General features: G+C 49.1%; 1 protein-coding gene across 2 annotated transcripts in view; it reads left to right on the forward strand.

The window, feature by feature from the left end:
* Positions 1-23,600, forward strand: part of LOC144174720 (paired box protein Pax-6-like) — a 63,206-nt gene that overhangs the window by 32,818 nt on the left and 6,788 nt on the right. For both annotated transcript variants that reach the window (XM_077703550.1, XM_077703551.1), the window contains exons 5-6: positions 22,656-22,802; positions 23,409-23,491. In XM_077703550.1, the coding sequence (XP_077559676.1) occupies positions 22,656-22,802; positions 23,409-23,491 (230 nt within the window). The remainder of the gene's footprint in view (positions 1-22,655; positions 22,803-23,408; positions 23,492-23,600) is intronic.

Below are 23,600 nucleotides of genomic sequence, written 5' to 3' on the forward strand. Positions count from 1 at the left end.
GATGCGAATGTTCTAAGTAGGGGCATGTGCGGCCACCACGCGAAGAAAAAGAGAATTCTGCCTAAGCCGAAGTCGTGAGTTGCTTGCTTGGTGTTGTAGTGCAGTGTTCATCGACCGTGGATGTTCCAGGGACCCGTTCGGAACTCGAGGAAGTGGTGATGTGTGAAGACGTTCATGTCCGACACACTCGAATGGTCCCGTGCCTTTTACATAATCGCTTGTGCGCTTGTGTGTATGTACTGAACTATAGAAGGAGAGGAAGGTCCACCAACAGGCGTAAATTGTCTCGCCTAGGGGTGGACACCGGAACGCCTGCTGGTGTAGGGGAGGTGGGATAGGGAGGAAAGAGTACATAGGAATAGGGGGATGGGGTAGAGGGCTTACATAAATATATAACACACGGGCAAGAATAAGAAGGGACATATATACAACGTATATATGTCCCTATTGCCGTCTTATGCGCCTGGCTTTTTCGAACAGCTCTAGTGTCATGCGGAAAAGCCAACAACAAGATTTAAGACCGCACGTTTTGCGGCAAAGTGAACTTTCGGCAATCGCCGCACGGATTAAGCAGAGGGAAAGAGGAGCTGAAAGCGAAATCTACTCTGGTGAAGAAAGAGTTCTCGGCTCCTCCCAGAACATCTTCGAATAACCGTATTTGCTAGTCACAACTATAGGGTGAACAGGGCTTTGTTGAGAACTTGGACGAGGACTGTAGAGGGGAGGTCAACAAGCATTTTGGGCCCTGTGATGGGATGGCTGGAGCCTCGTTTTTCGACGCACCGCAAGTCCGAAAATGAGTCCCCGAAGAGTGCGACGAAGAGTTCGACCCACTACTCCGCACTTTTGACCTAATTTTCAGCAGTGACGGTATCACTGGAATTGCGCCACGTGCTGTTGAGTGAGCGCGACGAAGAAGAATGAGCAGCGTTACGGTGACGCGTTGTTGCGATGACACAGAAGCACAAAAAGGGTTAATTTGGCGAAGAAAATTATTCTTACAGATATGTTACTAATTTAGCCAAGACCGGCGGAAGTTTTTGTTTGTTTTTTTAAAGCGCCTCTGCAAGCAGCCATTCGGGAATCAGCTAAACTGTTCGTTTTATTACGTTTTACCGGCTTAACATTGCCCTAACATGTCTGTCAAGTTTAAGGCGATCCATCTAAACAAAAGCACCAAGCATCATCGCCATCATCAACCCGTTTGTTGTGTCCACTGTTGGACTATAGCCTCTTCCATGTTAGTTTATTCTTTGCCTCCAAATTTGCACTAAGGATCAACATGGACATGTTAGTGTGCATTCGATTCGACTACTACGTCGAATGATACCAGCATACTACCTTTCTACCTTTCAAAGCAGCTTCAAGGTAGTGTGTCGTTTTCGCCGAAGAGACAGATTCCGCCAACCGTGCCAGGCCCACCGCTTCACATAGGCTAGCAGCATCCCTCTTCAATCCGGCTGGCTTGACGCTGACTCGGCAAAAAATTGCCCTCCATTGAAGCTTGTACCCTCTGCTCGTAGTTGCCGGAGTCAAAGACGGCGAAGCCACCTTCCTTGTCCGAGAGCACCAGCTTGCTGTGGCTATCCCGAAGAGAAGCAACGGTTTCCGTTATATTCGCTCGTTTGTCGTCCTTCGTGCTCCGGGGGAGAGCCTCCACCACTTCCAGTATGCACCTTCCTGCCTCCTGCGCGGGCGCCCTTGACGCTGCGGGCCTCGTAAGACTGAGAAGTTCCGTCTTGTCCATCCTCTAGTGAGCACAGTACTTAGGCCCCAACCGCAGAACGTCCTGCACTCTTTCTGGCAAGTCAGGCTCACCCACCACCGTCAGCGGCTGCTGCGGACGGAGTTGTCGCTCCTTCTTCGGTAGAAACCGCCAAGTCGCACGCCACCAGAATTCACATACTTGTGAGACCGTCCTTAGCTCCCGGAAGAACCTTTGGTGCCCAGGAGGACTTGCGTGCGCGCAGGCTACGAAGATACAGTCCTGAGCCTTGAGCCGCTGCATTAATGACCGGCTCAGGGAGCACGCAAGCACGGTACGGACAGGAACTGTCAGCAATCTAGCTGCACACTGTGCAAAGTGCCAGCAATGCAAGGTATCCCCACAAGCATTTCACCGCACCGTCATCCTGAAGCGGTATCACGAGCAGCGCACGAGGGAGATTCACGAGGCTTTCGTCATCCACACAATGGGAGATAGGTGCGTGAGCACACCCTCTATCGAGTTGTACGACAGGGAGATAAGATACCTAGGATCATGATCAACGCATTACACGTGGCTGCTTTCATTTCCACAATCAACTTCCATTTTTTGTGTTTGTGTTATAGATTTCCTTCTCTCCTTCTTGTTTTTTATTCTGGTATATATTCATTGTTCTTCTAAATAGACCTCAATTGGCAGTTCAGCGCAGTGTTTGTCTTGTTTGTCTTTACTCCCTGTCGTATCGTTTTTTGGCGCTGTTTTTTTCTAAGTGGCATCATGCACCAACTAGCCCGTTTCAGTTCACTTGTGCGTAGCCTCAGCAATAGTCGGAAATTGGTTTTGATTCAATTGCAAGATTGCTGTCGCTGGCATTATTTTTACCACTGTGTCTAGAGTGGCGTCTGACGACACGGTAAGGTAGTCCACTAAAGTGACGTCGTACGGAGTTTCGAAAGAAAATGCCGCGTAACTACCTTGATATCACTAACGTAACGTAACGTACTCTAGCCTAAAACACATACCTAGTAATTCTTTAAAACACCGGAAACTATAGCCTACAACATCAAACTTTTAATTGAAACTAATACCAGAGTCCTCTAATACTTAAGCATTCAGGGACTTGGCTTAAAAAAGAAAGCAACTGGCGAGAGCCGGACTCGAAAGCTGAGGCCGAACCTCCACACGATTACAACCGACGCTGCATGCCTAGTTAGTGTCGTTCAAATGCCGTCGAACGACACTCGAGAAATTGTCTATTTTACCCCCTCCCCACCCCCTCCCCCTCTATTAAAATGCAATTTTCTGGGTGACACGTTCACCGAGCGGTCCGCAAAGCGGAATATTTGGAATCTAGGTGCCACACAAAGCAGGCCCGCGGGCTGAAATGTCCAGCTGAATCGAATGGAGCGGACGGTGGTTCAGGTGACCCCATCGGCCGGCCACCCGTTAGCCGCGATCGAACGGTCGCGCCGCGTTGTTCCCGCGCGCCGCACTTCGCATTGCGCGAAACCCGGCTCGTTCGCGCGCTGCGCGTCTATATATACGTTTATATATTTCTATTCGAACGGCGCGCAGGCAAGCCTAATTGGGCGCAGCCGAAGCGTGCGCCAATTAGCTGAACGCGCGAACGCCTCGACGACCGGCGCCCGCGATGCATCCGCGGGTGCGCGAGTTTTTTTATTTATTTATTTATTTATTGTTCGGGCTGTATAGCAGCTGCCTTCACTTTTTGTTGTTGTTGTTCCCCTCAATCGCCGGCTCTCAATATAGCACAGAAAGAAAAAAAGAAAAAGAAACAATAGCGCTGGCATTCTGTCGTATATTTTTTATCCAAAAGCGACAGAGACTCTGCGGTGACATGGGATGAAAAATGCTCCGATGTAAAATAATTTAAACCAACAAAATGACCACAGTTTTGGGCACTTCTTCAAAGGTGTCGTGATTCGTGAGGAATCATGAGATATGCCGGCGAAGTGGCAGAAGGTAGGTGCCACAATGTTTCCCCTGTACTCAATGCTATCCTTGCGCAACACCCGCAAGCCGAAGCACGCTCAAAACCTTTAAACGGTAGAGAAGCAATTAAGGTTAGAAGCATTGTAAGGGGTCAGTGTGGCTGGAGCAGACGATACCGCGTCCAAAAAATCTATCAGTGTTCCCTCATCGAGCTTGCACAAATTAAACAGAGCGCGATGAATCTTGCAAAACCTCGTCGAGCAAGACGATGTCTGTGCAAGGGACGACGATGATGGCGACACCATTGTCGAGAGAGAGAGAGAGAGAGAGAGAGAGAGAGAGAGAGAGAGAGAGAGAGAGAGAGAGAGAGAGAGAGAGAGAACGCTTATTGGAGCAAATTGTGGTGGTAGAGAAGTTCATCCTTGTGCCTTTAAATACTCTTGAGCCATGGCTGCAGCCCAGATTCATAAATAAACTGTGAATGTTGAAACCTGTAAATGCGTACACCATTATCGTACTTGGCGAAAGTTTCACAGCCGTGCGATTTCTCCATTCGGAAACACCACGGAATGTTGAATTACCCACTCCCCCACAATTCCAAAATGCTGGCCCTATCACCCGAAATGATGTTTTGTTGTATCACGCGTTGTTGTTGCTCTTGTTTGTCATTTGAGGGAAAGGGAAAAAGCAGTAAGCGCACTGGGGATGTTATTGAGCTCGGCGGGGAGCTCACTCCATACAATCCAGTGCGGGGCGTTAAATTTCTCAGTTCGAATTCGCAACCAAACTTACTCTTTAATCAACTTTTTTTCCCGCGCAGACGATAATTCAAAATTTTCCGCAACCTCCGTCAAATCCAAAAAAAGTCCGAGGACACTTAAGCGCTTCTTGGTGGTGTTGAATGTGAAAGTATGAATGTCCGATCGAACACGTGAAATGTCTTGCTTCCGCCTCGCGCTGTCGAAGGGGTCCGTAATATTGTCGATGGAGACGCTTCGCGTCACGATCTTTCGAATGGCTTTGATCTCTCTTGTACGCTAACCCCGCTGCTCGTTCCTGGCGCCACTCAATGACGAAGGTAGTGAATTTTGCTGCTGATTAAAAATCTGTCGCTTCTCCTGTATATTCAGAGGCAGCCCTCAGTATACAGTCGAGCACGAATGAATTCCACCTCGTACACATCGCGACGATGGAATACCCTGCGGCTAAATATATGCAGCTAGTACGCCGTTCTTCCGACAAAAGCTGCGCCGTGGATGCCATCTCTTGACTCCTGCAAGCCGTTCCCTCCGCGCGAGGCAGCCGCCGCTCCTCCCGTATTCAACGACGCCGAGTTCGTGTTCGAAGGCTTAATATAATGGTGGCGCACGCACCAGTGGTTTCGGGGTTCCCTTCGCGCTAAGATCTCCTTGCGTTCGACGCAGAAAATCACCGCGCGGAAATCTGGCGCTCACGTGCGCATACCCGCGTAACGTACAGAGGTAAACGCGATGCGTGTATAGAGGCGCAGGGATTGGGGGCTTTGTGCCCCGTGGCGTCATGCATAGATAGAGGCGTCGTCAAGATTCTTCTCCCGAGAGCGCTCCTCTCCATCCTCCGCTTTCCTCTTCTCCCTTTTCCGACCGCCACTTTCCGCCTTCTTGCGCGCTATGTTCTACCGATCGCTGCGGGGCATTACCTCGAGACGATCGATTTTCGAGAACTCCGCTCCGCGCTCGTGCCAGTGTGTAACTCTCCCTCTCTCCTCGACGTTTCTCCGCTACTCTCGCTTTTCTCTGCCCTCTTGCCCCATTGCTGCTGCGAGAAGCGGCGAATGCCGCATTTCTTCGCTTGTTATTGGCGGTGCTTCGGCGTTGGCGCGAGGTGTTCACCTTTTACGAGTAGGGCGAACAGGAAAACGTGGAATGCATGGAGCCGGAAACGGCGGCAAGTCGTATCTTTTGAGAGGGGTAAGTGGCTCGCTTTGCCTACAATTAGAAGAGTTCTTAGGCTACCTGTACAAAAATCAGACCGTGTTATTATTTGGCTTTAGTCCCTTTACCTTTATTTCCTTTTCATTCCCTTTATTACTTCCTTTATTTCTTTTATCTGCTTTATTACCTTTATTAAATTTACCTTTACTTACCTTTATTGCCTTCAATACCTTTATCTCCTCGTTCCACGATAAACTTTGCTGCGTTTAATTTGCCGCAACACAACGGGCTTGCAATTGCGGTATAGTAAGCACCGTGCGTTCGCCTCGACAACCTCGCTGGGAACTTGCAAAAGTGTATAGCTTTTAAGAAATAGCTGTTTACGCGACAATCACATGCCCGAAGAAGGTTCTCTGCACTTCAAACAACACGTATTACGTTCGAAAAGCGCATCACTCGAACATGGCGCAAGAGTTATACCTTGCCACACTGGACGCCACACTGGAAGTGCGAAAAGAGGCGGTACGACATTAAACGTGTTAAGCTTCCTAATCTTGGGTTGACGGGGTACGAAAAGATATTGGCGAAAAGCAGCTTGCCATTGCAAATATCTAGCGATGATTGACATTTACAAAAGCCTACTTTTCTTCAGAGCCCTTGGACCTTTCTCGGAGTACCTAGTGGCGCTGTTCGTCGAAGAAACTTAAAGTACTCTCGCAAAAATACGCACACGTGCCCCAATTGCGCGTGCATTGCAGGGCACGCAAGGTGACTTACATCAATGAGCGCATTACCACAAGAGTCATTCCTTTCTTCGGGATGAATATATATTTGCATAAGGCTCCGACATCGAGAATTGCACACCAACTGTTGCAAAGGCGCGGAATTAGCGGGAAGATGAATGCTCGAACATCAAATTTGTGCATATGCAATACACGTATACATTTCAAATTAAGAACGATAAAGAAATGCCGGGATGCAGAGAATGAGGGGAGAAAAAAAGCGTTTCAGGCTGCGCGACTCACCTGACGAGCTCAAGGAGCTGAGGATGCCGCGGTAATCTTCCACGAGGAGGATATTTTTTGTTCAAGCTCTGAGCGGCCCCTTCCCCCTCTTTGCGTTGTCTCTTTCCTTCCGTCTCTCCGCATATTGCGGAGGAGAAGGCGGCGCCTGCCGTGATCGAACACGGAGGAAAATAAAGGTTCTCGTGGTGCGCACGGGCAAATCCGCTCGAGCCCAGTCGACCGGAAGAAAGCGCGCTCTCGGAGGAGGATGGGAAGGGGGTGTGAGGGCGAGGGGGTTGGCGGCTAGACGCGAAGCCGACGGGTGTCTCCTCCAGGGCCCCGGGGCTGAACATCCTCTGCAGCGGCTTCATATTGAGGAACCACGCGCCTCCTGTATGCGCTGTCTTGAAAGTCGCTTCACTCTCCGAGCTCGGCGTGTTGAAATAATATTTGCGCCGCGGGCGTGTTACTTCGCGCTGTGTTCGCTGTATAGCCGTGGTAGCTAGCGCGCACCCTACGACGCGATCAACGAGCGGGGATGATGCCGGTAAAAGTAGGCGTGGTCGTTGACGTTAGAGAGAGTGGCAGCGCGAACCTGGCTGTGACAGAAGTGAGGAAAAAAAAAATGGCGCTTAAGTCAATAAGAGGCGTGTCAAGCCAGGTGCTTGTGCAATGGGTTATTGACTAAAAAAGTCGTATAGACTTGGGGGCTGAAACATCGTTGAACATTAAAGTCAAGATGTCTATGCAAATATCACAGTGGTTACGTCCCAACGAGCATGACAAGACGACGGCGCCCTTCAAGGACAATAGCGGTTTTATTGAGCATATCTGAAACCACCCTCAGCCGGTTTCCATGTCGGAACGAGACGACCGTGAAGATGAAGTGCACGAGCCTGGCGCATACCCGAGGCATGCACAACAGCCCAGCGCCACAATTCTTCTTCCTCTGCACTTCCAACAGAGCATGCGTCCATTGGGAGAATCATGTGTACGAAGGAGTGGTATTCTTTGTTTCACAACTCTTACATGTGCCTCCGACCAATGGCCAGGAAGAAATGAGCACAACGGCGACTGTATGCATTGGAGCTTGCTCGCTTTAGCGCTGTTTGAAAGAAAAACTCGTTGTGAAGCATACTTCACCGCACCACATGCGTAATGATGGAAAGCCAACCTCGCTGAAAGAGACATCCTGGAAATGAGTGCAAACCAAAAGAACATTCGAAAAAAAAAAATTTTTATCGCAAATAGTCAGACTCGTTGGAAAAAGAGTCTGGTGGAGCATAAGCTGTCAGAGTATTTGCGCTTAATTAAGCCGACAGTAAATAAAAAGCAACACCGAATATCAATCGAAAAAAAAAAAACTTTCAACCCACAGGCCCTTTTCGCTGTCGAAAAAATCAACCGAAACGGGATGTAAATTCGCGCCAGGACGCATCGGTGTTAACATCGCGCGTTGAGTAGCCCTTGCCTGGCGTTTTATTATACAATATATGCATGCATCGCTGCAAGCACGTCCGCACGTGCGTGCGTATGTGCGCACGTACGTACTGTAAACCCTCGTATAAGGAAGGCCCGCCGCCCGGTACAGGAAACCGACTTAGTTATAAGCAACAGTTCGTTAAAAGCAGGAATGACGCGCGTTCTTTGCACTGTATACTTGAGACCATAAAAAACTTCGACTAAGAAATACGAATAAAGTGATTACGTTGTAACAACGGTACATCACAGCGCACCGTCGTCGTCGTCGTCGTTGTCGTCGTCATCGTCATCTTTGTCGTCACCACCACAACCTTTTCCTCGCTAACGTCAGTACCGGAATGATGGCAGCAGTAACGATCCTGGTGTTCGTTGGAGGCAGCGGCGCGTCATCCCACCAGTGTACACGTTCATGCGGAGCAGAAAAAATTGGCCGCGTATCTGCTCCTTTCGTTGCAAATGCCGTCAAAAGACGATAGTCTTTATCGGCCTTTGCGAAGTAAATGCCTCCCTTCGCTTTCCCGCTCACCCCTCATGTTGTTCCTCTTTGGTAAAGACGCCAAAGGTTTGCTTAAATCATTTTAAATTTCCTGCGTTCCACTGCTCCAAACCAGGTGTCTCGATGCGAACGCTGCCGTACGGCGAAGACGCGCGTTAATCGAGGCGCCCTACTTTGAACGTTTATAGAACCGCGTTTCCATACTCCACGTGCATTGCAAGCAGAACGTGGAACCTATCTAGTGGAACCTTGCGTAACTGTTGCCGGTTGATTTCTTAAAATGGCGCCAGAAGCTTTAGTGGCACGGGCGACAGCAGGCGACGGCGGAGTGAATTTTTTTTCTGCAGTTGATGAAGTATTTAATTTCGCAAAAGTCAAGCATGTTTGATTTTTTTATAAAGTAACACTGCAAATATCACTTCTGTATTGATTTGTTGTCTCATATTTGCGTAATGTCTTGTTCTTCTTCAACAATGTTGACAAGAATGGACATTACACCGGACATAGACGGGTAGATTTAGCTGTGACTATATAAGACTATTGCGCAGGCATTGTTTTGCTTTGGCCGGGTGGCTGAATCGAGTCACAGACAGACGGACAGACATACAGACATACAGACATACAGACAGACCAAAATTTCTGGGTTTAAGTAGCCCAAGAAAGACTATCGTCTTTAAAAAGGAGGCACAGGAGCACGCTGCCGCTCCCCGGCAGGCACAATGGCAAGTTACAGAGACAGGAGAGGAGGAAAAGAGTACGTCATTGTTCCTAATGAAGCGCAACGATGTGCCATCCGCTGAATATGATTTCACTCCTGAATTTGTTCCTCACTGGCACTGAGGACCATTCAGCGTTGGTTTGTGCACGGGCCTTGAGGCACACGAACGCATTCGTCACGTGTCATCATATTTCTTACCAATTCCTTCTATATATACATTTATAAAAAGACGGCAGCAGAAACGATGTTGTGCAATCTCCATCTAGCGAACGTTTTCTTTTCTTAAGTAAGACTTTTTGGAACTTGGTATGCACTACTATACTGACGTCGCACGTGGGACTGGAGGGGATTGGTGCTCGCAAAGTGCAATGATGCGTTAGAGGAGAAAAGAGACACTTTGACGACTTAGGCAGCCGCTTTGCAAGTGACTGAATATCGGCCCGTGTAGGAAGAGGAATATATAACAGAATTGCCACCGCCCTTAGGGTATACGCCGTGGCGACGCGTGCTGGCGAAACGGGGCGCGAGAAGGGTTTCCTCATTACGGAATCAGTTCTACGTAAGCCTCTCGCGGGCGCGCCGGGCCGCGCGCGCGTATATTCCTCCCACTTGTTTCTACTCAAATGCGTGCTGTACCGCGACCAGCTTAAATAGGGGTTCCTGGGTCGGCGACAAAGGAAGACGCGAGGGAGAGGAAAAGCGCAGCTCGGAGTTGCGCTGCGAACACCGGCCATGTTCGGCACGAGCTGTGGGGTGGGCGTGCGCGAGAGGGGGAGGGGAGTCAAAGCTGGAGTAAGAGAGAGAGAGAGGGAAAGAAGAGGCGCAAGTGTATCGATTTAACGACCAGGTTCCCAAACACTTTAGCCCTTGTAACGACCAAATTAGGATAATCCTGTTTGCTTCGCCGGGGAGTTCGCCGCCGAAAACCGGGGAAAGCCCACTGGGGGACCGAGTTACACCGATCTCGAGGTTGGAGGGAAAAAGGAGGCGCGGGAGCAGGGGGATGCTGCGGGGGAGACGCAGGTCCTGTGGGACGCTCTTCCACACGCCCCCTCTTCCAGGCGCGCTGCGGGAAGCTCAGTGTAGCAGAGTTTTTCGCCCGCAGCTACAGCACGTCCGCCTTTTTCTTTCAGTTCGCACCCCGACTGCTGTGGACAACGAAGCGCGTGCCGAGGTTGCGGACGACGCGGCCACCGCTGCTGGCGTGGTGGCGGCGTGCGGTATTCATGGCGCAGTTTCCCACGTCTCTTGAGGGCGCCGGGGAAAACATGGAGGGATATGCGCCCTTGTTTGACGCCCTCTGACTGTCGTCTCGTGTGTGTATAATGGTGCTTACGGTCTTGTTCGAGCGCTGGTGGAGGCCCGGAAGTTGTTTGCGAAACGCGTCGATTTTGAAAGCTATGGTGCGCTTCAGTCAGTAGCCTCTGCTTGAAAGTAGGGTTGATTCGAGGATTAGGGGCGAGTGATGTTTGCTGCCCGTATGCGGGGAACTGATTAATGGCGCCGTTACACGATCTGTGCACGCGTGCGTGCACCAAAAGGCTCCCGTTTTGCAAACAGCCCACACAAGTGCGCACACACAGCGTACGGAATTGACAGACTTCGATTAACAAGAATATTTTATTGATTTTTCGTCCCTTATTGTGACGGGGAAACATCACTTGGGTGGCTGTCAACAACTCTATTTTGTTCTTGTCTTTGTCCCAGTGCATTTCTCGACCCGTTTCCGATTCCGCTCAAGACTCTAAACTGATCCTTCTCTGCCCCATCTTCCCTCGCTGTGGTCTTTATTCACACGGTTCTGCGATTAGTACAAGATCCATCTCACAGGACACGCGTACGCGTATAAATACGAGGCCCAATGCGGGTATAGAAGCAGGGTGCGTTTAGCTCAGCGTGAGGCAATGTTACGTCAACATAGCAACCAGAAATACAATGCCAGGCTAACCTCTCTTGACATAAAACAACTATTGTATTATAGCATCAGCATCTTCCAAGAATTCGGATAAGCTGAACAGGAAGATGGTTCTGCGTGCATCCTCTTCCCGTCCTTTTCCTGCCGATCTTCCGTGCTTCGTTGTGTGCAGTCTCTGGCATTACCTGTCAAAGCTACATCGTTGCCTGAGAAATCGGAGCTTTTTATGGTGCAAAAACGCCGCCGAGATACAACCACGGTCATCTATATAACGTTCGATGGGTCCAAGATCTATCCCACCCCAACCATCAAAATACTCGGCATGATATATTAGGAAGACTGCGAAAACACCCAATTAATAAAAAAAGCTGGACTCGTCCACCGCCCAAATCGTCAGGATGCTTCGCCGCATTACAAGCCAAAATCACGGCATGAAGGAACGGGACATGCTGTGTCTGGTCCAATGTCTTCATAATTTCGAGAGTAACGTACGTCGCTCCCTACGCCACCCTCCTGGCAACAAAACGGAGGAAGATTGACACCATCATACACAAGGCCTATATATATACACACAAGCCCTTGCACTTCCGACCAGCACTTCTACCCCTCGCCTGATGGCGCTTGGAGTATATAACACCGTAGACGAACTTATGGAGGCACACCTGAACGCACAAAAAGTTCCACTAAGTACTACGCCCACAGGACGCCAAGTACTCACGAACATGGGGTTCGTGTGTTCAACGGAAACAGATACTGCGGTAGACATACTCTGGGATATAAGATCCAAGCTAAACGTTCCCCAACTGCCAAGAAACATGAGCCCCAGCATCACGAAGGCAGAAGAACGGCCAGGGCGCTAGCCCTCGAGAGACAATACGCCGACTCGAGTACGACGGGCTTCACGGACGCGGCGGACTAGGGGCACGCAAGCACCAAAACAGCGGTCGTCGCCACCCCCACTGCTCTCATTACAGGTGTCACCCTAGCAAGTCCACCATCCTCGAGGCAAAAGTGGCGCTCGCACTAGCTATAACGCAGACACAGGCCACGACCATCATTACGGACTCACAAGCGGCGTGCCGAACGTACACAGCTGGAAGAATTTCCAAGGCAGCCGCGCGAATTATAAACCAAAACCCACCGAAGAGAACAGTCAAAATTATCTGGACGCCTGCCCACTCACCTCTTCGCGGCAATCAAGCAGCGCACGCTCACGCCCGAGAACTTGCTCGCCAGGTACCGCGAGAGGATGATGAGAGGACCAGTCACTCATTCATCACATACAACACAACATGCTCACACGACGCACCTTCCCGCCGCCGGCCGACCAGCTAACAAAAGAACAAGTCACTTTTCGACGGCTTCAAACTAACACATTTATACACCCCACGCGGCTACACACCATCCACCCCACGTTATACTACCCCCTCTGCCAACATTGCAGCAGCCCAGATACGCTCTACCATATGGTTTGACATGACAGTCGAAGCCAGACCTTGATCCAATCCCTAATGCAACTCACGAGCAGTGGGAGAGTGAGCTTGCCAGATCGGACCTAAGTAAGCAGCTTTGGCTCGCTGAAAGGGCGAAGACGGCAGGCCGCACCAACGGAGTCCTGGACTGAGGACCCCGCCCACGATCCCGCTCGACTTGACTGTTAATATAAAGTTTTGCCCCCAATCCATCACCTGAGCAGTGGGAGTCTGCGCTGACCAGCTTGGCTCCGCAACAACAAGCTCTGGTCGACCGGGCCCTGGAATCAGCGCGGGCTCGCGGCCTCCTGGACTTGGGAGGCTGACCACTTCCGGAGGCTGACCACTTCCGCTCTTACTTCTTACGCCAGCAGGCGTTCCGGTGTCCGCCCCTAGGCGAGACAATTTACGCCTGTTGGTGGACCTTCCTTTCTTGTTTTTTGTGCAATAAATACATACATACATACATACTTATTTTCCTTTAATATAAATGAACGTTTATCTTTCTCCTCCTCCTCTTATTCGTTGCACAACTGCATTACCTACGCTTCGTCGCGGTTTTAGGCCAGCGTGCGTGATTGATTCTTGATTGATTACAAAAAGCAAGAACGCCCCCGTGTCGAAATTTTGGCGCACGTTAAAGATCCCCAAGTGCTCATTCCAGGAAGCCATGCGATCCACTCCCACTTCACCGGCTCAATAAAATGTTTTTCACTCACCCACTCACTCCCCAAGTGCTCAGAATTAATCTGCAGCCTTCCACTACGACGCACCTCATAAACTGTGTAGCTTTGGCGCGTTAAACCCTACGATCAATTAATTGTTTATTGATTTATTCATTATGATATCCACTTCTTATAGCGGTGATGATGATGAGGTGGTATCTCACCAAGGAAGATAATGTTTTGCCCGTCTTTTAACTTTATCGCTGTCTCAAATTAAATTTTGTTCGTAAAAGGTGGTAGATGGCGTGCGCTACACTTGCAGTGTCGCCACGGAAAATGTGTTAGTAGTCGGAGACTCTTATATCACAGAATTGTGACTGCGTATATATATAGGCCGCTATCCCTGATGTGACTACTAGCGTATATTCCACTTTCTGCATTTCCTCCACCAGCATTCCAGCCTTCTTTTTACCACCTATACAGTCTTTTTTTCTTGCCTTACCGCTAAACCCTAAAGCTCCGTCACCGTGAAGGCCAGTATTTTTCTCATGTGGATTTGGATGTATACAATTACATTCCAACAAAATGTGCCGAAACTTTCGTCTCCTTTTCGTGGACCACACATGCCTTATCATTTTGAGTATACAGTAGAGCTCCGTCATAACGAACACTGATAAACGAATGACCGGACATAACGAACGAAATTCTATATTTCGTTGGTCGTGCTGAATTTTAATGGCACTTCTGCAGTTTATTACAATACGGTGTCAGTTATAACGAATTAATTTTGCTCAACGCTTGGGCAAAAAATATCCAGTAAACTGGCCCAGAAAAATATATTTGAAAAACTGGTCCATTGACTAAAAGGTTGCCGTACAAGGTCCATTACATGGAGAATACTGGGAGGTATCTTTTGTTTTTCTCTCTGGGTGCAACAAGGCAGCGAGATATGTAGGGGTGGATTATGCACACGAAAATGCCGTATATATATTTAGGGTGTAGCGCAGGATTTAACATAGTGCTCTTTGGCTCCTTTCCGTTGTGCATGACTATTGCCTGCTGCACGTCGGGCTCATCTCCCGTTCTACATCCAGCAATTCCATTCCATTTCATTTATTCAACATCAAAGGCCCGAAGGCATTACATAAGGGGGGAGGGGGCGTGCAAGGTATGATTTACAGCTTAACAAAACACAGACAGCCTAAAAAGAGAGAAAAAAAGAGAAAGAACACGGTACAAATAAATGTTGCAAGGACAATGAAGGAAAAAAAAACAAAAAAAACAGGGCTCCAAAAAGTAATCTAAAACGGCAGATTTACTACATTAAGTCAGATTGCGACATTAGATTGGTCAGTTTATTTCACAAAGTTTGGCGGTTGCTGCACGTGACTATGTTATCGAGCAGGTTGTTCCAAGGTGTTATTTCATTGTAAAAAAAAAAAGAGTTCTTCATGGCTGAAGTGCGGCCGCTGATTGGTGCTATAGGGTGGCTGTGGATTATGCGGTATGAAGTTTTGTGTGACGGTCGCAAGAGGGCGCGCCGTGATTGTGGGCGATATAAAAAAGCGTAGATGAGGCAGAGCCGAGAAACTATCCGACGAGATTTATATTTAGATGTCTATTATATTTTTTTTTTATATTTAGAGCATTTATTCTAAATTTAGTATATTACTATATTTTTACTACATTTAGATCTCTATTATATTTTTTCCTACATTTAGAGCCCTTATTCTAAATTTAGTATATTAATATATTTTTGCTATATTTAGATGTCTATTCAGATGTCTACTTTTATAATGAAAGTCGGGTATAACAAACGAATTTTCTCTCCCGGTGCGATTTTGTTACAACTAGGTTCGACTTTCCCACAAGATTGCTAATAGGTTGGCTTCTTTGCATAACTTAGTCGCCTAGTGGGCGAACTCGCAGCTAGATGACGTTAGGGAATAACGGGGATCAGGAAGACTATGCACATCTGGGCTTTCTTCGGTACATCGGTCAGCTAATGCCTCACCACAATTCTCTTCGACATGAAGCGTTGGTGCCTTCGCAGAGGAATTAATTTGTACTTTGAGATTCTGACTTCAAGTTGCTCTGCCTCTCCTGCCCTAATGTTCCGCGCCGAGCGTTTCTGTGACGTACTTGGAGGAGCAGGCAGAACCGGATAGCAAGTACTCTGACTTTCTGAAGTGCAATCGTTCGAATGGAGCGAAGTTGTACGTTGTCTTTATGGACAGTTTAGGCTACTGCAAGAAAGAAAAAAAAGGAAGAGTAATTATTTGCGCTTACGAAAGAAAAGTGATTACTGAATGCGAATTCTGATGGCTTTAACGCAAGTAGTCTGTCCCACAAAACCTCCTCTACTTTATAGTACTGCTCACGTGAGAAAAAGAAATGAGAAAGGAGGGGTATGATGGAGTACGTTACACTGAATGTTCCCCCTCCTGCTCCTCGTCCTCGTCATGTTCTTTCGACCTCCTTTTAGAAGAATGCACCCCCCCCCCCCCCTCGCAGACACACATGCACAGAGACGTCTCGCCCCCGTAGCCATTCGTGAATGCTTTGTTTGTTAGTGATTTCTTTTCCAACTCCATGACTTTCGTTTTAAGTTACCTAAGCAACGGTGGCAGTGTAACGCATAGTTGTATGACTAAATAAGTTGAGTAAGATTTGGAGTCATTCCCCCCCCCCCCCCCCCCCCACCCCTAAAAAAAACGCGAAATACCCTTGTTACTGGTGAAGTGGGAATTCGTTTTCGTGGATGTATTCGCAAGTTCTGAAGAAGTTATTCAGGTATCTCTCGACACTAAATGAATTCGAAATATTTAGTACACATTTAACGTAATGAATAGATGCATCATTTAAGGTTTGATACATGTGTTGATGTTGGTTTTTCTATGCGCATAGAAATTTAAAGGCTCATGTGCAGAAATATTTGGGGTGCCAAAAAGCGGACATTCAAACAACCAAGGCGTCACGGATCCGCTAGCAAATATAAAAAAAAGGAACGCTTCATGAATAGAGTACAAAGGAAATAAAGAAAGAAATTAGCATAGTCCTGTAAGACTTGCATCAGTAATCTGCAGCATCCTGGCAGCTTGTTATAATATAGTCACACCATGAGAAGATGAGAAAGACTGCAGTGGTGCGTAGCGTCGTGTACCAGCCTCTAGGACGACGACGATGCTTAGGGGAAAAGAAGGAAGGGGGGGGGGGGGGGAGGGGGCACGTTGCCTGGGGCTACTACGGACTCAACGTCGAAATATTCAGAATTGCTAGCAAGGCTTTTGGCTCGGGCCACCTGGCTGACAGTTTTTTGGGTCGTGTTGATGCGCGCTACGAAAGACCTGAATGCAGACAGCGCGTCACGGTTCGGAAAGGCGGCCCACATTCGCGACGACACGCCGGAGACAGCTGAGGAATGCGCTGCATGGCGCGGATTGACTTCAGTCCCAATCGACCCCGGCTTCGCACCCCGTCGTCGGCGCAGGGCTAATTGCCGTGCAGGGCAGGAGGAGGCCAAGTGCGGAGCTGTGCTTTCACTCCGTCTCGCCCACAAACGGGAGTTGGGGGGGGGGGGGGGGGGGGGGGGGGAGGGGGGGATGAACAATAAAAGTGAAACCGGGGCGGCTGCTTGTGTTTTTCCGAGAAAGGTGGCGCCACTTGTCTACTTCACCTACTTAACTGTCCGGTTTCTTCTAACGGGTAGTTTTTCTCGTTCGTTACTCACGGATTCATGACACCGCCTCAGCAATGACCTAAGTATTGCATTCCGACGTTTGTTTAAATAGCGACTCTTCTAGACATACCCATAGGCCACCACATCGGGCGTAACATTCTGTATGTACTGCTAGCGTACGCCGTCACGCCACCGCCCGCTTGCGATATTTCTTTGGAGGGCGCTCCTTAATCAAGGCAGTTTTTTTTAATACTATACACTGATAGCGGCACAGCGCTGCAGCATCCTATCTTGGTCAGAAGTTGCGGCTTCGCATCCGAGAGTGGAGTCCCGCCTAGGTCCTCTAGATCATTGACCTTCCATGACGGATTAAACGGGGTATACGGCACCGTAAAGAGTCTAGCACACCCCTACATCCCACTACGGTCTCATTACGGCTGTCTGCTTGTCTTTGAGACAAGACTCCGAGACGCGCAGGCGGCCTCACGTCTTGTGGAGCTCAGCATTCATCGCGTGCTGCCAGCGAGACCGAGGAAAACGTGAGCGAAGGTTCCTCGCTAACACCTTTGGGCGCTTCCGTTCACGTGCGCGCATTTTTGCCCCCACCACAGACCACGCGTTGCCATCGTGCGCAGAAGCAACGGAATGAAGGAAGCGGGGCAGGCGACTGTGGGCGCGCGTGATTCAATTATGGCTCATTGGCGGGCCCGCCCCGGCGTTTAATGGGATTCGTTAGGGGGCCGGACAAACTTGATTACGGCGCCCCTCGATGATCCATCCAGTTCCGCCGGCATGCCTGCCCGTAGCTCGTGTATTTGTACGTTCTCTCTTCGCTTTTTTATTTTTTTCTGCCGCCTAGCTGTAGCGGTGCGCGCGTGAGGGACTGTCGGCGGCGCGAGGTGCCAGCGATGATGACGCGAGGCGAGAAACGGCGTCCGCGTCGTCGCCTGAGGGGTCGGCTTTACCGCACGCGTCGCTGCACGGGCGCTCCTGCGTCGTGCGGGGAAGTGCGGGGCCAGGTGAAACGAATGACGTGTCGACCAGCACGAACCTCCTTCCGCATTTGCCTCCTCGTGGTCTGAACTTGTTCGTCTCGGGCGTAGCTGGATCGATGACGAATCAATATAGTAATAGCCCTACAGCATTCCAAGAGTGACACGAGTTAGACTGAGGTCGTCGTGAAACTCGCTTTCTTTCTGCGGCGAGGGACATGTGTCTGCGATGTGGTGTTTGAAGCATTTCCGGACAGGGCTACCATATTTCTGCGTGACTGCGATGCCTGTTAAGACTGCGCCTAGTTACTCGTCCAAGCATATTGGGGCCTTGGACGTAGGCAAAGATTTATTCCTGGTGCGTTATATTTTGTCTCAGTCCTGTATCGCGTTCACGGCGGAATAACTACCCTGTAATAAAGTATCCAGCCAAACACTGTACCGTGACAGTAACAGCAATAACGATAACAATAAGTTATTGCAACTCAGGAGGGCTGGGGCGTGCTGGAAAGGCCGAAGGTACCAGTACACCGGCATAGAGCTCGGGGGAAAGTGGGGGAGTCGGATGGACGAATAATTAAAGGATGCTGAAGGAGGACAGAGTAGGTTCAGCGGTCCGTTCTACTCAGGTGGTGCACTCAGGCCGAATTCTGAGCATGCTTGTAAGGGAACGCCGCATGCTGACCACACGCGGAACGAAGGAGTTCTGGGGGCGCAGTTGCGGGTCAGGATGGGAGCCAGGTCGTTGGTCCTGGTGCGACGAATATGTCCTGCCAGTGGGTGGGGGCCACCGAGTGGCTTAATGACTGCCAGAAGAAGCCGGAGCGATACAGCGTCGTATCTCAGCGTGAGGGGCTGTCAGCCGACGCTGCGGAGTAGATCCGGCGTGCGGTAGTATATACGGAGAGACAATATATACAACGGGTTGTGGTCGCGTCAGCGTTTGAAAATGCGGTGCGCCATTTTGCAGGATGGCACGACCGAATCAGTGGCGCTTGAGCCTTGGTGACGTTAACTTAACTCTTTCACTACCGCGCCTATCAAAATCGATCAATTTGATCGATACTTTTGGGAGCACCTTATCATAGCGTTCCACGCGTTTCTCGAACAAGTAAAGCTGTTCGGAGTTATACCCGTGCTACACGAGCGTTTCGAAGGCCTTTGAGTCGAATGTCCTTTGACTCAAATGACACCTTTGAGCTGCTACACGACGTTTTTCAAAGGCCTTTGGTTCAAATGCCATTTGAGTCAAAGGAGCACGACAACTGACCTTTAAGAGACTCAAAGGCCCTTGAAACGCGAACGGTCGTACCCTCGGGCTCAGTTTCTGCAAGCCGTAATAACAAAACCAATTATTTACGAGAAAAACTTTGTGTTTGGAGTGCAAGATCTTAATAATTTTTCACTTGTTCGCTTGTTTTCGTTCTTTGCCACTCGCTCTACGATTACGAGGTGACTTGGTACTCTCAACACCGGCGGTGAGAAAAAAGACAAAAAGAAGCTGGCTGCCTTGAGCATGTTTTGTTCGCGCTTGTAGATAGTTATCAATTTGGTCTCTAATAATTGCTTTTTTGCCCATTTTAACTCTAAAATTACATTTTCGCCAAGAACGAAACTTGGCAGCAGTGGCGACACCAAAACATGGCGGGCGAATGCGGAAACTTTCAACTGCCTTTGAGAATCGCCGTGTAGATCGGCGAAACTCCTTCCAGTTCGAATGGCATTTGAAATTTCGAAGGTCCTTCGACTGAAATGTCCTTCCAAACGCTCGTGTAGCACGGGTATTAGATCAGAAAATGGCCTTTCAAAATCAGTTTTGTTTTCATTTTTGCTACGGAAACAGAATTTCTGACACGCTTTTGAACCACCTGGGTGTGGAAAAGGGGCGTGGTCATCGCGCGTCGTTGCTACCAACGAAGAATGCGTGCAACTCGTAATTACTCTGCACCAGCGCTTGTTTTTTGCCTATGTTTTTTGCTATCAGGGCGTGAATGGGGAACTAGCAAACGATTTTCAATCGTCCGGTTCCCGCTCTGACAGTAATAATTCCAGAAGTCGTCTGAAAATGTCAAGCAGTGCCTGGTTGCAAAGCTACTTTATGATTTTAGGCAGTTTTATTGCCTTTGCGCACGTTGTTCTAAGTACTGTGGTAGTTCTACTTACCCCAGGACCATTCGCAAACAGTTTACAACAGTTTCGGTTTCGTTTCTGCATCGCGAAATTCATATTTAGCGCTACTACGCAGTTACCCAACTTCAAGGCTACCTGCCATTGCACCTTGAGCGTCCGCGACTGATCCTCGAGCAAAGCATGCTGCTCCTGATTTCACCGAACCCTAACCCGATTTCTGCGATAAGAACTTCAGATGCAAGTCAAAAGATCACACCCAGTCGCCAGATATCTGTTCCGCCGAGGACAGCGCTTCAAACTGGCCTTACACTGCCAGCTGTTCGACTTCCAGTTTCGTTTCCATGCGAGGGTATATCCGGGTGTCTAATGTTGCTACTTAGTTAAACTGTCTATTCGTACGGAGTCTCCGAGAAGTTTTTGTACTGTTTCATTTGAAAAATGTTAGGTGGCGCTGCAATAGAGGAGGCTCGTTGTGCTGATCTTTTTCATCGCGCAACTGCTACTCGGCCAAAGATCGGAGGGCACGATTCTAGCTCATCGTACCTCATTTTTGCGAGCAAGGCTACAATTGCGAGTAAGAAGATGATAATAAAGCTCAGCTTTATGTTTTGAGAGATAACTGACCGTGAACGACAACAAGCATCAGCGACGGCGTGCAGTTTTCAACTTCATGCATGTTTTTTTTCCGCATCGCGTGCTAGTCCCAAATATTGTGCTCCCTGTAAATGAAAAGTCAGCCATTGACATGATGTTTTTACGTTATGTGGGGGCAAATTGGTGCCTCTGATAATGACAAACCACCAGGTTTATTCCAGGAAACCACCCGAAATTGCACATTTTGAATTGGAGGTTGGGCTTCACCGCATGACACTACCACCGTGCATGCTAACATATTTTTTTTTATATCTGACAAACTGTTCCGCGAAAGTCGACATTTTTTCTAGGGCGTGCTTTTGAAATGTTTCCCTACAAAATATATATTCTAATTTTTTTCTACTACCGGTGGTTTGATAAACACAACTCCTTTTTTGTCATTTTTTTTCGACAACTTGACAGAAATTTTGATTTTGATATTTTTTTTACAACTATGATATATAAAAACCTTTGAAAAACTGCTGTTATTGGAAAGGCCGTTAAATAATCTGCATTTTGTGTTCCTGCAATTACTGCCTTACCAATTTTTTAGCAGGAAAAAAAATGTTTTCTTGGACCCCTAAAATTAGTCAATTTTCCGGCGGTAGCGAAAGAGTTAACTAGCGGCGTTAGAGGAGTGTAACAAACTAATCCTCTGACGTGTCGATTGTATACGCTGCTCTTTTAACAACACCACTGCCACGCGGTGGAGCGGGCACTGGTTGGTGTTGCAATCGTCCAGGTCTAGCGATTTCAAACTTTGGTGGGTGTTCTTGAGAATAAAAATGTGGAACCCTGGAGCGGCTTTGTCTAATATGAATAAGTCGTGCTTTTATTTTTAAGTGGTAACACAGCTTAACGTAAGCGCACGAGAGTAGCGTCACTGCCGGCAGTGCAAAAGCTCCTCCTGTCTGTCTGCACATCGGCTGCTCCACGCATACGGCAGCACATCCATGCTTTCGCATCGTCACACATAATCAGGCTTAGGGGATTGATTTGAGGTTTAACGCGCAGGCTTGGGTGTTTTTTGTGCAATCTTTTAAATGCGAATCATTACCGTTCCAACCTTCCCGCCCCGCATCGTCTTCCTGCCACGGCTTCAGATGTGGCTGCTGAGCGAATGTAGAGCACGTATCACAGCTGCTCCCATATCCCACTCCTGCATGGTGTAAAAAGTGACATTTTAGAAAAGGAGGTCGTGCGGACTCTAAATCCAAATAAATGCTTCGGCCCTGCGACCACAGCGGATGTGTATAGCCACATTGACGATCCGTAGTTCCTTGGGCAGCGTCCGGTGCCATGATACCTTAGAACTTAGAACGCCCGATTTCGACGGAAAGGAAGCAATCACGCCATGCCGTCGCGTGGCGTGGCTTGGCCCACGCTAAACGTGTTCGCCGCAGGATGTTTTCTGCCTTGCACGTCGTCGTGACGGTGTCTCCTACGGTTCACAGCGAAAAAAAAAAAAAGCAACGGGGGATGCTTAGAACCTTCCAATAATGTGCATACGAAAGCCTATAGTTGAACCTTCTCTCGATTTGCTGTTGAACTTTTTGTTGAACTTTGCGGCGACGCCAGTCCCCACCCTCCAGAGCTCGTTCCGCTCGCCAGCATCGCCATTTTCCAGCGCGCGCATGCGTCTCCTTTCCTGAGAGTCATCCTCTTCCCGCACTGCTGTTTCCCTTTACTGGCGCTCGATGCCCCCGGCGTACGATCGCCGCCTAGTAGAACTCCAATATCTGGACCTCACATCGCGCATATTTGAAATATCAAGATTTAAGGCTTTAGCCTTAAAGCATCGCGCACTTCTGCGGGTAGGGAACATTGGTTTCGTCGATAGAACCAAAGGACCAGCCATTTCTTGCCTCGTAATCCGCGGTGCTTGGCGTGTCTCGCAGAAGGCGGCGACGGCGGCACCTCTGACGGCAACTCGGAGAACAGCTCGTCGTGCGACGAGGACTCGCAGATGCGTCTGCGCCTCAAGCGGAAGCTGCAGCGAAACAGGACCTCCTTCACCAACGAGCAGATCGAGGCTCTCGAAAAAGGTACGCCTGCGCCCATCTACCGGCCAGCAAACCGCTTGAAAACTGCTCCGGCCTGATGAGCATGAGCATAGGGGAGTTTATATACTGTATACATGGGGGAAGCATGTCGGCACAAGAAGTTTAATGTATTTTATTAACAGCGAAGCTGTTTAACATTTCGCTAATTCCGGCGTTTCACAAAACTATGTATAACAGTATAAACAAAAGAAATCACCGGCACCGGCAGGATTCAAACCTGCGTGAGTTAGAGTCAGTCGTCTTACCCACACGGCTGGGGTTGTGGGGAGAGGAATCACACCTCCTGCTCGACACAGAGCACGTGATAGGGTGCACGTTGCACCTGCATGCAGGCGCCTAGTTTAACGCGTTCCGTTCGTTCGTTCTGCTTCTTCGATCTGCTTCTTCTTTGCCGTTATAGCAACAATGATGGAGTAAAGGTCGTTGCGGCAGCGAAGAAGAAACAAAGCGGCTGCAATCGTGGACTTAAACCGCTGTGATGGTCGTGAAGGTTGCGTACAGCTTCGCTACCTTCAAGTCTTACGCGTTAGTGGGAGCTTCCTTCATCTTTTTGTTAATTTCCCACTGCCGTTGTGTGTGGTCGCGCAGAGTTCGAGCGCACCCACTACCCAGACGTGTTCGCCCGCGAGAGGCTGGCCGAAAAGATCGCACTGCCGGAGGCCAGAATCCAGGTACGTGTCTCGCCCGCTCTACGCCCAAAGCGCACCACACGCCGCTGTTCTCGACATCGTGCACGTGTTCTCGGCTGAGAGGGGAGGGGACATGATGATAATGAGGGCT

This window comes from Haemaphysalis longicornis, unplaced genomic scaffold, assembly GCF_048455015.1.
Source record: "Haemaphysalis longicornis isolate Haplotype H1 unplaced genomic scaffold, Haemaphysalis longicornis Haplotype H1 scaffold_3, whole genome shotgun sequence".
Taxonomy (NCBI): Eukaryota; Metazoa; Arthropoda; class Arachnida; order Ixodida; family Ixodidae; genus Haemaphysalis; species Haemaphysalis longicornis.